Source organism: Oncorhynchus masou, chromosome 5 (assembly GCF_036934945.1).
Source record: "Oncorhynchus masou masou isolate Uvic2021 chromosome 5, UVic_Omas_1.1, whole genome shotgun sequence".
In the NCBI taxonomy this organism is placed as follows: domain Eukaryota; kingdom Metazoa; phylum Chordata; class Actinopteri; order Salmoniformes; family Salmonidae; genus Oncorhynchus; species Oncorhynchus masou.
The window spans coordinates 17268311-17282751 of record NC_088216.1 but is presented as its reverse complement, the minus strand read 5'-3'; the positions used below and the strand labels follow the sequence as shown (position 1 = coordinate 17282751).

Genomic DNA, 14441 nt, shown 5'->3' with positions numbered 1-14441 from the left:
AGAGTAGTCAGAGACATAGAGAGAAGGTCTGCACAGGGGCCTGGGTCTCCACTTGGAGGGGAGAGAGTAGTCAGAGATATAGAGAGAAGGTCTGCACAGGGGCCTGGGTCTCCACCTGGAGGGGAGAGAGTAGTCAGAGACATAGAGAGAAGGTCTGCTCAGGGGCCTGGGTCTCCACCTGGAGGGGAGAGAGTAGTCAGAGACATAGAGAGAAGGTCTGCACAGGGGCCTGGGTCTCCACCTGGAGGGGAGAGTAGTCAGAGACATAGAGAGAAGGTCTGCACAGGGGCCTGGGTCTCCACCTGGAGGGGAGAGAGTAGTCAGAGACATAGAGAGAAGGTCTGCACAGGGGCCTGGGTCTCCACCTGGAGGGGAGAGAGTAGTCAGAGACATAGAGAGAAGGTCTGCACAGGGGCCTGGGTCTCCACCTGGAGGGGAGAGAGTAGTCAGAGACATAGAGAGAAGGTCTGCACAGGGGCCTGGGTCTCCACCTGGAGGGGAGAGAGTAGTCAGAGACATAGAGAGAAGGTCTGCACAGGGGCCTGGGTCTCCACCTGGAGGGGAGAGAGTAGTCAGAGACATAGAGAGAAGGTCTGCACAGGGGCCTGGGTCTCCACCTGGAGGGGAGAGAGTAGTCAGAGACATAGAGAGAAGGTCTGCACAGGGGCCTGGGTCTCCACCTGGAGGGGAGAGAGTAGTCAGAGACATAGAGAGAAGGTCTGCACAGGGGCCTGGGTCTCCACATGGAGGGGAGAGAGTAGTCAGAGACAGAGAGAGAAGGTCTGCACAGGGGCCTGGGTCTCCACCTGGAGGGGAGAGTAGTCAGAGACATAGAGAGAAGGAGAGGAGGAAGGAAGGGGAGAGGTGGTTCGACACTTGGGATGAGAGGGGAACCACACAGGGACAGAGAGAGGAGATAAAGTTCAGATTACTACCACTACTATGTGGTCAAACTGTTAGAACTGAAACATATTATACACACCAGCAGGGGGCTTCGTATGAACACGTGGTCAGTACGGCTTTCACTGACACGGATAGGGTGTGTGTGTGTGTGTGTGTGTGTGTGTGTGTGTGTGTGGGTGTGTGTACCTCCTCCTGGTAGCTGACGCGGTAGGCTGTCTCCAGAGGTCTCTCCAGGAAGTTGAGGCTCAGCTTGTTGATGGGAGGCTTGAAGAAGTAGTCCTTCATCAGACTTGAAAGAGGAGAATATATTGAGGAAAAGACAGGTAGAGGGTTTTAGGGGGGAATCCAAACTTGAACTCGACTTCTGCATGCATGACTTGAATCATCCATTGACATCTATGCATTATTTACGTGATCATCGAGGTTAAGTGCATGCATCTCAAGCTGGGATTCCTCCCTTAGTGACTGACTTAAAATATATACGCTGTCAACACTAATCACCACTGTTGGTAATCCTAAACCACCCAGGCCATAGACTGTTCTCTCGGCTTCCGCACGGCAAGCGGTGCCCGTGTATCAAGTCTGACACCAACAGGCTCCTGAACAGCTTCTATCCCCAAGCCATAAGACTGCTGAAGAGCTAACAAATGTCTACACAGATGATCTGTCTGTCTAAGTTGACCCTTTAGTTATTTTTATTCTTGCACTGTCTCAATGCACACTGACACGCTCAACACACACATCTATACTGACTCTATAAACACACTCACTGACACGCTCAACACACACATCTATACTGACTCTATAAACACACTCACCACACACATCTATACTGACTCTATACACACACTCACTGACACGCTCAACACACACATCTATACTGACTCTATAAACACACTCACGCACACATCATACTGACTCAACACACACTGATCTATCTATACTGACTCTACACGCTCAACACACTCTATAAACACACACATCTATACTGACTCTATAAACACACTCACTGACACACTCAACACACACATCTATACTGACTCTATAAACACACTCACTCACACTGACACACACATCTATACTGACTCTATACACACTCACGCACTCACTGACACGCTCAACACACACATCTATACTGACTCTATAAACACACTCACTGACACGCTCAACACACACATCTATACTGACTCTATACACACTCACGCACACTGACACGCTCAACACACACATCTATACTGACTCTATAAACATCACACGCTCAACACACACATCTATACTACACACTGACACTGACACGCTCAACACACACATCTATACTGACTCTATAAACACACTCACTCACACTGACACACTCATCTCACACACACGCATCTTACTGACTTTATAAACACACTCACTGACACTGTTAATCATATATCTATACTGACTCTATACACACACTCACTGACACGCTCAACACACACATCTATACTGACTCTATAAACACACTCACTCACACTGACACACTCAACACACACATCTATACTGTCTCAATGTACACTCTCTCACACTGACACACACATCTATACTGTCTCAATATACACTCACTCACACGCTCAACACACACATAACATGCACACACATCTATACTGAATCTATACACACTCCCTCACACTGACACACTCAATACACACAACATGCACACACATCTATACTGACTCTATAAACACACTCACACACACTGACACGCTCAACAAACACATAACATGCACACACATCTATACTGACTTATAATATGGTACACACACCCTGTATATAGTATGTTTACCACACACAAACATATCTACCTCTATAGATCCAGTATCCCTGCAATCTTCATAATATGGCTACTCTGTTAATCATATATCCAGATGCCTAGTCACCTTACCCCTATACATATCTACCTCTATAGATCCAGTGTCCCTGTACATTATAATATGGTACTGACCCTGTATATAGTATGTTTACCCCTATACATATCTACCTCTATAGATCCAGTATCCCTGTACATTATAATATGGTACTGACCCTGTATATAGTATGTTTACCCCTATACATATCTACCTCTATAGATCCAGTATCCCTGTACATTATAATATGGTACTGACCCTGTATATAGTATGTTTACCCCTATACATATCTACCTCTATAGATCCAGTATCCCTGTATGTTATAATATGGTACTGACCCTGTATATAGTATGTTTACCCCTATACATATCTACCTCTATAGTATCTAACAGCAGTGCAGTAGTATCTAACAACAGTGCAGTAGTATCTAACATCAGTGCAGTAGTATCTAACAGTGAGTAGTATCTAACAGTGCAGTAGTATCTAACAACAGTGCAGTAGTATCTAAAAACAGTGCAGTAGTAGCTAACAGTGAGTAGTATCTAACAGTGCAGTACTATCTAACAGCAGTGCAGTAGTATCTAACAGCAGTGCAGTAGTATCTAACAACAGTGCAGTAGTATCTAACAACAGTGCAGTAGTATCTAACAACAGTGCAGTAGTATCTAACAACAGTGCAGTAGTATCTAACAACAGTGCAGTAGTATCTAACAGCAGTGCAGTAGTATCTAACAACAGTGCAGTAGTATCTAACAGCAGTGCAGTACTAACAACAGTGCAGTAGTATCTAACAACAGTGCAGTAGTATCTAACAGCAGTGCAGTAGTATCTAACAACAGTGCAGTAGTATCTAACAGTGCAGTAGTATCTAACAACAGTGCAGTAGTATCTAACAACAGTGCAGTAGTATCTAACAGCAGTGCAGTAGTATCTAACAGTGCAGTAGTATCTAACAACAGTGCAGTAGTATCTAACAGTGCAGTAGTATCTAACAACAGTGCAGTAGTATCTAACAACAGTGCAGTAGTATCTAACAACAGTGCAGTAGTATCTAACAACAGTGCAGTAGTATCTAACAGTGCAGTAGTATCTAACAACAGTGCAGTAGTATCTAACAGCAGTGCAGTAGTATCTAACAGTGCAGTAGTATCTAACAGCAGTGCAGTAGTATCTAACAACAGTGCAGTAGTAAATAACAGCAGTGCAGTAGTATCTAACAACAGTGCAGTAGTATCTAACAGCAGTGCAGTAGTATCTAACAGTGCAGTAGTATCTAACAGTGCAGTAGTATCTAACAACAGTGCAGTAGTATCTAACAGTGCAGTAGTATCTAACAACAGTGCAGTAGTATCTGCAGTAGTATCTAACAGTGCAGTAGTATCTAACAACAGTGCAGTAGTATCTAACAGTGCAGTAGTATCTAACAGCAGTGCAGTAGTATCTAACAACAGTGCAGTAGTATCTAACATCAGTGCAGTAGTATCTAACAACAGTGCAGTAGTATCTAACAACAGTGCAGTAGTATCTAACAGCAGTGCAGTAGTATCTAACAACAGTGCAGTAGTATCTAACAACAGTGCAGTAGTATCTAACAACAGTGCAGTAGTATCTAACAACAGTGCAGTAGTATCTAACAACAGTGCAGTAATATCTAACAGCAGTGCAGTACTATCTAACAACAGTGCAGTAGTAAATAACAACTAGTCCTATCAACTAGTCCAGCGTCAGCTTTAGACCGTCAATCATTCCACTAAAGCCACCTACTATCTCCCAACTTTAATATGCCCCTCTAAACTGGTTCAGGGTCAGGGTTTATGACTGAACTCTGATCTACGTTATTTAGATGTACTGAACTCAAAACAGTTCATAAGTAAAGCCAAAAGCCATCATACTCCCTCCGGTCCTCACCTGTCCTCCTTGATGACATCAACAAAATGGACGTCACTCTTCTCCCTGAAGTTCTTGGAGCGTAGCGGGATGAGGGCGGAGTGGTCCATGCCTGTGCCCCCCGGTCCCGCCCCTCCTGGACCCCCCATACCCAGGCTGGTACCCGTCCCTGTGCCCGTACTGGTCTTCTTTTCTTTCTCCTGAAGCATGTCACATAGAGAGCTCTGGCTGGCCATCACCGAGTCCTCCAGTGGAGGACTGAGAATGCCATTCAGAGCCCTGGGGCTGCAGCCTGGAGTAAACTACAGAAGAAGAAGGCGAGAGAGGGATGTGTGTTATATAAGTGTGTGGTGCAGGTGTGTGTTATTACTAGGTGTGTGGTAAGCTACGTTGGAACAGGAGTGTGTTGTTAGTGTGTGTGTGTGGATGTGTCGTTGCGTGCCAGGATAGGCATGTGATCTACCTTGGCGCTGTTAGTCTTATGTTCATCCTGGCATCCATTGAGTCCAGCCCCCTCATCTGTCTGCTCCCCATTCACAGTGCAGGACACACAGAGGGAAGCAGCCCCCCCAGGCATGAGGGCAGAGGTGTGGGGGCGAGGGCACGGGGTCAGGATGTCCTGAGAGCAACCACACTGAGCATGCTCTAACTTCCTCCCTGAGATCAGGTAGGTCTTCATCCCTGCACAGGGGAAACACACACTGAATAATACACAGATAACCACCATAACACACACACTGAATAATACACAACCACCATAACACACACACTTAATAATACACAACCACCATAACACACACACTTAATAATACACAACCCCCATAACACACACACTTAATAATACACAACCCCCATAACACACACACTTAACAATACACAGACAAATAAACCACCATAACCTGTCCTCCTTGATGACATCACCATAACACACACACTGAATACAGCTTTAGACCGTCAATCATTCCACTAAAGCCACTACTATCTCCCAACTTTAATATGAAACTGGTTCAGGGTCAGGGTTTAGCCCTGGCTGGCCATCACAGACAACCACCATAACACACACACTGAATAATACACAGACAACCACCATAACACACACACTGAATAATACACAGACAACCACCATAACACACACACTGAATAATACACAGACAACCACCATAACACACACACTGAATAATACATCCTGATCAACCACCCCTCCTAACACACACACTGAATAATACACAGACAACCCCCACCACACATGAGGGCAATGTGGGGGCACAGACAGGATGTCCTAACACACACACATGCTGAATAATACACAGACAACCCCATATAACACAGACAACCCCCATAACACTGAATCAATACACAGACAACCACCATAACACACCATCACACACACTGAATAATACAGGACAACCTCCAGTCAGTGATTCAGACACTGAATAATACACAGACAATCACCACAGTCACACAGACCTGCCGAATAATACAGTCAACCACCATAACACACACCTTAATAATAGACAGTCACCATAACACACCTTAACAATACACAGACAATCACCACAACAGTCAGACCTGCCCATAGACAGTCAGTCCAGTCAGTTGCACTGTGCAGTCCGACAGTCAGACAGTTAGTTAGTCAGTCAGTCAGTGATTCAGACCTGCCGACAGACAGTCAGTCAGTCAGACCTGCCGACAGACAGTCAGTCAGTCAGTCAGACCTGCCGATAGACAGTCAGTCAGTCAGTCAGACCTGCCGATAGACAGTCAGTCAGTCAGTCAGTCAGACCTGCCGATAGACAGTCAGTCAGTCAGTCAGACCTGCCGATAGACAGTCAGTCAGTCAGTGATTCAGACCTGCCGACAGACAGTCAGTCAGTCAGTCAGACCTGCCGACAGACAGTCAGTCAGTCAGTCAGTCAGACCTGCCGACAGACAGTCAGTCAGTCAGTCAGTCAGACCTGCCGACAGACAGTCAGTCAGTCAGTCAGACCTGCCGATAGACAGTCAGTCAGTCAGTGATTCAGACCTGCCGACAGACAGTCAGTCAGTCAGTCAGACCTGCCGATAGACAGTCAGTCAGTCAGTCAGTCAGTCAGACCTGCCGACAGACAGTCAGTCAGTCAGTCAGTCAGTCAGTCAGACCTGCCGACAGACAGTCAGTCAGTCAGTCAGACCTGCCGACAGACAGAGAGAGACAGTAATATAAGCTGTGGTGTATCACAGTGTGTTTGCACAACACCAGAGACAGTAGTGGCGGAGTTAAAGGGCAATTCCACCACTTTTCAACCTCATTTTCATCATCGCCAGCACAATGCCAGTGTATATGGGAAAAATGTTATATCTGATGACATCATCAAAAGAAAGATAATGTCACAGAGATGCATGAGGACCTTTCTTCTTATTTTTTAACCACAGATCATTGAAACGTGCCGTTTTCACATATGTGGAGACACTGGTATTGTGCTGGAGATAATGAATATGAGGTTGAAAAGTGGCGGAATTGCCATTTAAAGGAAAGATCCACCAATTTTGAATGTTATGTAGTTTTTGTGCAGCTCTGAATGATGTTTTATCGATTACAGGGGTCATTTAATGTTTTCATGTGTATCTGAGCTATTGCCATTCAAGCTGGCAGAAATACAACTGGCATGATGAGTTTTGTAACATAGTCATCTTTCCTTTAACAATGCTGTGGGGCAAACAAGGAAATACACAAACACTGGATTACTAGAAGTGGCCAACGGCCAGCTGGTATCAGCCTGTTCAAACACGCTAAAGCTAGTTGGGCTAGATAAAGGTATCATATACAGCTAATACTAGCAAGGCTCTCATAATTTTAAACATGACTAATGTTAGGCAAGTTCAAAAAGAGCTTATACTAAGAGCTTGTACTAACTAGGCTAGCAAGTGCTCTCACAGTTCAAACACAATGCTAGAATAGGTTAGCTAACCGCTCTCACAGTTCAAACACAATGCTAGAATAGGTTAGCTAACCGCTCTCACAGTTCAAACACAATGCTAAACACAATGAATAGGTTAAACACAATGCTAACCAAACACAATGCTAGAATAGCTAACTCACAGTTCAAACACAATGCTAGAATAGGTTAGCTAACCGCTCTCACAGTTCAAACACAATGCTAGAATAGGTTAGCTAACCGCTCTCACAGTTCAAACACAATGCTAGAATAGGTTAGCTAACCGCTCTCACAGTTCAAACACAATGCTAGAATAGGTTAGCTCACCGCTCTCACAGTTCAAACACAATGCTAGAATAGGTTAGCTAACCGCTCTCACAGTTCAAAATGAAATGCTAGCCAGGCTAGATTGATGTCTCACAATTCAAACACAGCCAATACTAGGCTAGGTTAGCTAGTTCTCTCATTGTTCAACATTAATGATGCTCGCTAGGCTAGCTCTCATAATCGAAACACAGTGGAAGCTCAGGGGATTGTAAGCAAATAGGATAAATGTTTTAAAAAATGTAATTAAAAATAAATCTTTCTAGGAACTAGTTTGCAGTTCCTGCACTAATGCAAAAGTTCTCTGAATATGTTTTTATGAAAAGTGTGTGTCTGTGAATATGTTTCAGATAAACACACATAAAAGATGTATCTAGCTACGTGTGATGTGTCAGCCTTTGCTGTGAGTGTATTTGATCTGTATATTAGTCAGCTCATGTATAAGTGTGTGTACGTCAGTTTGTACGTATGAGTTTGTGTATGTGTGTGTGTGTGTGTGTTTGCACTAGCTCTTTACTGAGTGAGTCACACACTCATATTGTGCTTCTCTATTTCTCTCCGTGTCTTTTAGAATCACCAAGGCTGAGAGCCCATTCATCTCTTCTGTCTTTAAGTTTCTCCCTCCATCACTCACTTTCTTCCATCACTATCTATCTTTCTCTCTCTCTCCTTCCTTTCACTCTACCACTTCCATTGGCAGACAAACCACCATAAGAAGAAGTGCTCTTATCTCATTTCCCGGTCTCTCTAACTCAATTCAATTCAAGGGGCTTTATTGTCATAGGAAATATATGTTAACATTGCCAAAGCTAGTGAAGTAGATAATATACAAAAGTGAAATAAACAATAAAAATGAACAGTAAACATTACCCTCACAGAAGTTCCAAAAGAATAAAGACATTACAAATGTCATTTAATGTATATATACAGTGTTGTAACAATGTGCAAATGGTTGAAGTACAAAAGGGAACTCTGTCTCTCTACATCTCTCTCTTGCATCTCTCTCTCACAACCTCTCTGATTCAGAGGGGTTGGGGCTCCCAAGTGGCGCAGCATTCTAAGGCACTGCATCTCAGTGCTAGGGGGATCCCTACAGACCCTGATTCGATTCCAGGCTGTATCACAACCGGCCGTGATTGGGAGTCCCATAGGGCGGCACACAATTGGCCCAGCGTCGTCCGTGTTAGGGTTTGGCCGCCATTGTAAATAAGAATTTGTTTTAACTGACTTGCCTGGTTAAATAAATAAATAAATAAATAAAAAACTGATAGAGACATACCCCAAGCGACTTACAGCTGTATTCGCAGCAAAAGGTGGTGCTACAAAGTATTAACTTAAGGGGGCTGAATAATTTTGCACACCCAATTTTTCAGTTTTTGATTTGTTAAAAAAGTTTGAAATATCCAATAAATGTCGTTCCTCTTCATGATTGTGTCCCACTTGTTGTTGATTCTTTATGTTTGAAGTCTTCACAAAAAAATACAAAAAAATACAATTTTATATCTTTATGTTTGAAGCCTGAAATGTGGCAAAAGGTCGCAAAGTTCAAGGGGGCCGAATACTTTCGCAAGGCACTGTATGTGTCTGTCTGTCTCTGCATGTATGTGTCTGTCTGTCTCTGCATGTATATGTATGTCTGTCTGTCTCTGCATGTATTTGTCTGTCTGTCTGTCTCTGCATGTCTGTCTGTCTGTCTGTCTGTCTGTCTGTCTGTCTGTCTGTCTGTCTCTGCATGTATGTGTCTGTCTGTCTCTGCATCTCTGTGTCTGTCTGTCTGTCTGTCTCTGCATGTCTGTCTGTCTGTCTCTGCATGTATGTCTGTCTGTCTCTGCATGTATGTGTCTGTCTGTCTCTGCATGTATGCTGTCTGTCTGTCTGTCTCTGCATGTATATGTCTGTCTGTCTGTCTCTGCATGTCTGTCTGTCTGTCTCTGCATGTCTGTCTGTCTGTTTCTGCATGTCTGTCTGTCTGTCTCTGCATGTCTGTCTGTCTGTCTCTGCATGTATATGTCTGTCTGTCTGTCTCTGCATGTCTGTCTCTGCATGTCTGTCTGTCTGTCTGTCTGTCTGTCTCTGCATGTCTGTCTGTCCGTCTCTGCATGTCTGTCTGTCTGTCTCTGCATGTCTGTCTGTCAGTCTCTGCATGTCTGTCTGTCTGTCTCTGCATGTCTGTCTGTCTGTCTCTGTCATGTCTGTCTGTCTGTCTGTCTGTCTGTCTGTCTGTCTGTCTCTGCATGTCTGTCTGTCTCTGTCTGTCTGTCTCTGCATGTCTGTGTCTGTCTGTCTCTGCATGTATGTGTCTGTCTGTCTCTGCATGTCTGTCTGTCTGTCTGTCTCTGCATGTCTGTCTGTCTGTCTCTGCATGTCTGTCTGTCTGTCTGTGTCTGTCTGTCTGTCTGTCTGTCTGTGTCTGTCTGTCTCTGCATGTCTGTGTCTGTCTGTCTCTGCATGTATGTGTCTGTCTGTCTGTCTGTCTGTCTCTGCATGTATGTGTCTGTCTGTCTCTGCATGTATGTGTCTGTCTGTCTGTCTGTCTGTCTGTCTGTCTGTCTGTCTGTCTGACTGTCTCTGCATGTATGTGTCTGTCTGTCTGTCTGCATGTATGTGTCTGTCTGTCTCTGCATGTATGTGTCTGTCTGTCTGTCTCTGCATATATGTGTCTGCATGTATGTGTCTGTCTGTCTGTCTGTCTGTCTGTCTGTCTGTCTGTCTGTCTCTGCATGTATGTGTCTGTCTGTCTGCATGTATGTGTCTGTCTCTACGTGTCTGTCTGTCTGTCGGTCTCTGCGTGTCTGTAAGTCTCTTCATGTGTGTGTGTGTGTGTCTGTCTGTCTGTCTATGCATGTGTATCTGTCTGTCTCTGCATGTGTCTCTGCGTGTGTGTGTGTGTGTGTGTGTGTGTGTGTGTGTGTGTGTGTGTGTGTGTGTGTGTGTGTGTGTGTGTGTGTGTGTGTGTGTGTGTATGTATGTATGTATGTATGTATGTATGTATGTATGTATGTATGTATGTATGTATGTGTGCGGGCCAGTGAACAGGGGGGAAGGACACCACAGTGTGAGAAACAGCAAGAGGAAGTGAATGGAAAGTTGTATAACAGTGGGCAACACAGCACACACTCTTACAGTGGTCTTGTTACCAACTGTCTATGTTTACTGAGGCAGGACATGGGGATCAGAGATGATCAGAGATGAGTGGATTTTATCAAAACAATGTACTGCAAGAAAAGGGAGTGTGCTGCAAGAAAAGGGAGTGTGTGTGCAAGAGTGTGAGAGAGAGAGAGAGAGAGAGAGAGAGAGAGAGAGAGAGAGAGAGAGAGAGTAGAAAGAGAAGGAGTGTGTATTTATGTCTGTGTTTGTGTGTGAGAGATGATAGAACCAAGGAGGGCCTACAGCAGCACCTAGATCTTCTGCCAGACCTGAGCCCTGACAGTAACACTCTTTCTACACACATACTTCCGGCGCCGACAGAGATGGCCGCCTCGCTTCGCGTTCCTAGGAAACTATGCAGTTTTTTGTTTTTTTACGTGTTATTTCTTACATTAGTACCCCAGGTCATCTTAGGTTTCATTACATACAGCCGAGAAGAACTACTGTATATAAGATCAGCGTCAACTCACCATCAGTACGACCAAGAATATGTTTTTCGCGACGCGGATCCTGTGTTCTGCCTTACAAACAGGACAACGGAATGGATCGCATGCAGCGACACCAAAAAACGACTCCGAAAAAGAGGGAAACGTAGCGGTCTTCTGGTCAGACTACGGAGACGGGCACATCGTGCCCCACTTCCTAGCATTCTTCTTGCCAATGTCCAGTCTCTTGACAACAAGGTTGATGAAATCCGAGCAAGGGTAGCATTCCAGAGGGACATCAGAGACTGTAACGTTCTGTGCTTCACGGAAACATGGCTCACTGGAGAGACGCTATCCGAAGCGGTGCAGCCAACGGGTTTCTCCACGCATCGTGCCGACAGAAACAAACACCTTTCTGGTAAGAAGAGGGGTGGGGGTGTATGCCTTATGGCTAACGAGGCATGGTGCGATGAAAGAAACATACAGGAACTCAAATCCTTCTGTTCACCTGATTTAGAATTCCTCACAATCAAATGTAGACCGCATTACCTACCAAGAGAATTCTCTTCGATTATAATCACAGCCGTATATATCCCCCCAAGCAGACACATCGATGGCTCTGAACGAACTTTATTTAACTCTTTGCAAACTGGAAACCATTTATCCGGAGGCTGCATTCATCGTTGTTGGGGATTTTAACAAGGCTAATCTGAAAACAAGACTCCCTAAATTTTATCAGCATATCGATTGCGCAACCAGGGGCGGAAAAACCTTGGATCACTGTTACTCTAACTTCCGCAACGCATATAAGGCCCTGCCCCGCCCCCCTTTCGGAAAAGCTGACCACGACTCCATTTTGCTGATACCTGCCTACAGACAAAAGCTAAAAAAAGAAGCTCCCACGCTGAGGTCTGTCCAACGCTGGTCCGACCAAGCTGACTCCACACTCCAAGACTGCTTCCATCACGTGGACTGGGACATGTTTCGTATTGCGTCAAATAACAACATTGACGAATACGCTGATTCGGTGTGCGAGTTCATTAGAACGTGCGTTGAAGATGTCGTTCCCATAGCAACGATTAAAACATTCCCTAACCAGAAACCTTGGATTGATGGCAGCATTCGTGTGAAACTGAAAGCGCGAACCACTGCTTTCAATCAGGGCAAGGTGTCTGGTATCATGACTGAATACAAACAATGCAGCTATTCCCTCCGTAAGGCTATCAAACAAGCTAAGCGTCAGTACAGAGACAAAGTAGAATCCCAATTCAACGGCTCAGACACAAGAGGCATGTGGCAGGGTCTACAGTCAATCACGGACTACAGGAAGAAATCCAGCCCAGTCACGGACCAGGATGTCTTGCTCCCAGGCAGACTAAATAACTTTTATGCCCGCTTTGAGGACAATACAGTGCCACTGACACTGCCTGCAACGGAAAAATGCGGTCTCTCCTTCACTGCAGCCGAGGTGAGTAAAACATTTAAACGTGTTAACCCTCGCAAGGCTGCAGGCCCAGACGGCATCCCCAGCCGCGCCCTCAGAGCATGCGCAGACCAGCTGGCTGTTGTGTTTACGGACATATTCAATCAATCCCTATACCAGTCTGCTGTTCCCACATGCTTCAAGAGGGCCACCATCGTTCCTGTTCCCAAGAAAGCTAAGGTAACTGAGCTAAATGACTACCGCCCCGTAGCACTCACTTCCGTCATCATGAAGTGCTTTGAGAGACTAGTCATGGATCATATCACCTCCACCCTACCTGACACCCTAGACCCACTCCAATTTGCTTACCGCTCAAATAGGTCCACAGACGATGCAATCTCAACCACACTGCACACTGCCCTAACCCATCTGGACAAGAGGAATACCTATGTGAGAATGCTGTTCATCGACTACAGCTCGGCATTCAACACCATAGTACCCTCCAAGCTCGTCATCAAGCTCGAGACCCTGGGTCTCGACCCAGCCCTGTGCAACTGGGTACTGGACTTCCTGACGGGCCGCCACCAGGTGGTGAGGGTAGGTAACAACATCTCCTCCCCGCTGATCCTCAACACTGGGGCCCCACAAGGGTGCGTTCTGAGCCCTCTCCTGTACTCCCTGTTCACCCACGACTGCGTGGCCACGCACGCCTCCAACTCAATCATCAAGTTTGCGGACGACACAACAGTGGTAGGCTTGATTACCAACAACAACGAGACGGCCTACAGGGAGGAGGTGAGGGCCCTCGGAGTGTGGTGTCAGGAAAATAACCTCACACTCAACGTCAACAAAACTAAGGAGATGATTGTGGACTTCAGGAAACAGCTAAGGAACACCCCCTATCCACATCGATGGAACAGTAGTGGAGAGAGTAGCAAGTTTTAAGTTCCTCGGCATACACATCACAGACAAACTGAATTGGTCCACTCACACAGACAGCATCGTGAAGAAGGCGCAGCAGCGCCTCTTCAACCTCAGGAGGCTGAAGAAATTCAGCTTGTCACCAAAAGCACTCACAAACTTCTACAGATGCACAATCGAGAGCATCTTGGCGGGCTGTATCACCGCCTGGTACGGCAACTGCTCCGCCCTCAACCGTAAGGCTCTCCAGAGGGTAGTGAGGTCTGCACAACGCATCATCGGGGGCAAACTACCTGCCCTCCAGGACACCTACACCACCCGATGTTACAGGAAGGCCATAAAGATCATCAAGGACATCTACCACCCGAGCCACTGCCTGTTCACCCCGCTATCATCCAGAAGGCGAGGTCAGTACAGGTGCATCAAAGCTGGGACCGAGAGACTGAAAAACAGCTTCTATCTCAAGGCCATCAGACTGTTAAACAGCCACCACTAACATTGAGTGGCTGCTGCCAACACACTGACACTGACTCAACTCCAGCCACTTTAATAATGGGAATTGATGGGAAATGATGTAAATATATCACTAGCCACTTTAAACAATGCTACCTTATATAATGTTACTTAC

The 14441-nt window shown here is 45.5% G+C and overlaps 1 protein-coding gene across 1 annotated transcript in view; it reads right to left on the bottom strand.

The window, feature by feature from the left end:
- The window catches only part of adcy9 (adenylate cyclase 9), a 65860-nt gene that overhangs the window by 10579 nt on the left and 40840 nt on the right, over window positions 1-14441 (bottom strand). Inside the window, 3 exon segments of the mRNA XM_064961846.1 lie at window positions 1090-1192; window positions 4680-4960; window positions 5122-5339. Of these exon segments, the coding sequence (XP_064817918.1) occupies window positions 1090-1192; window positions 4680-4960; window positions 5122-5339 (602 nt within the window).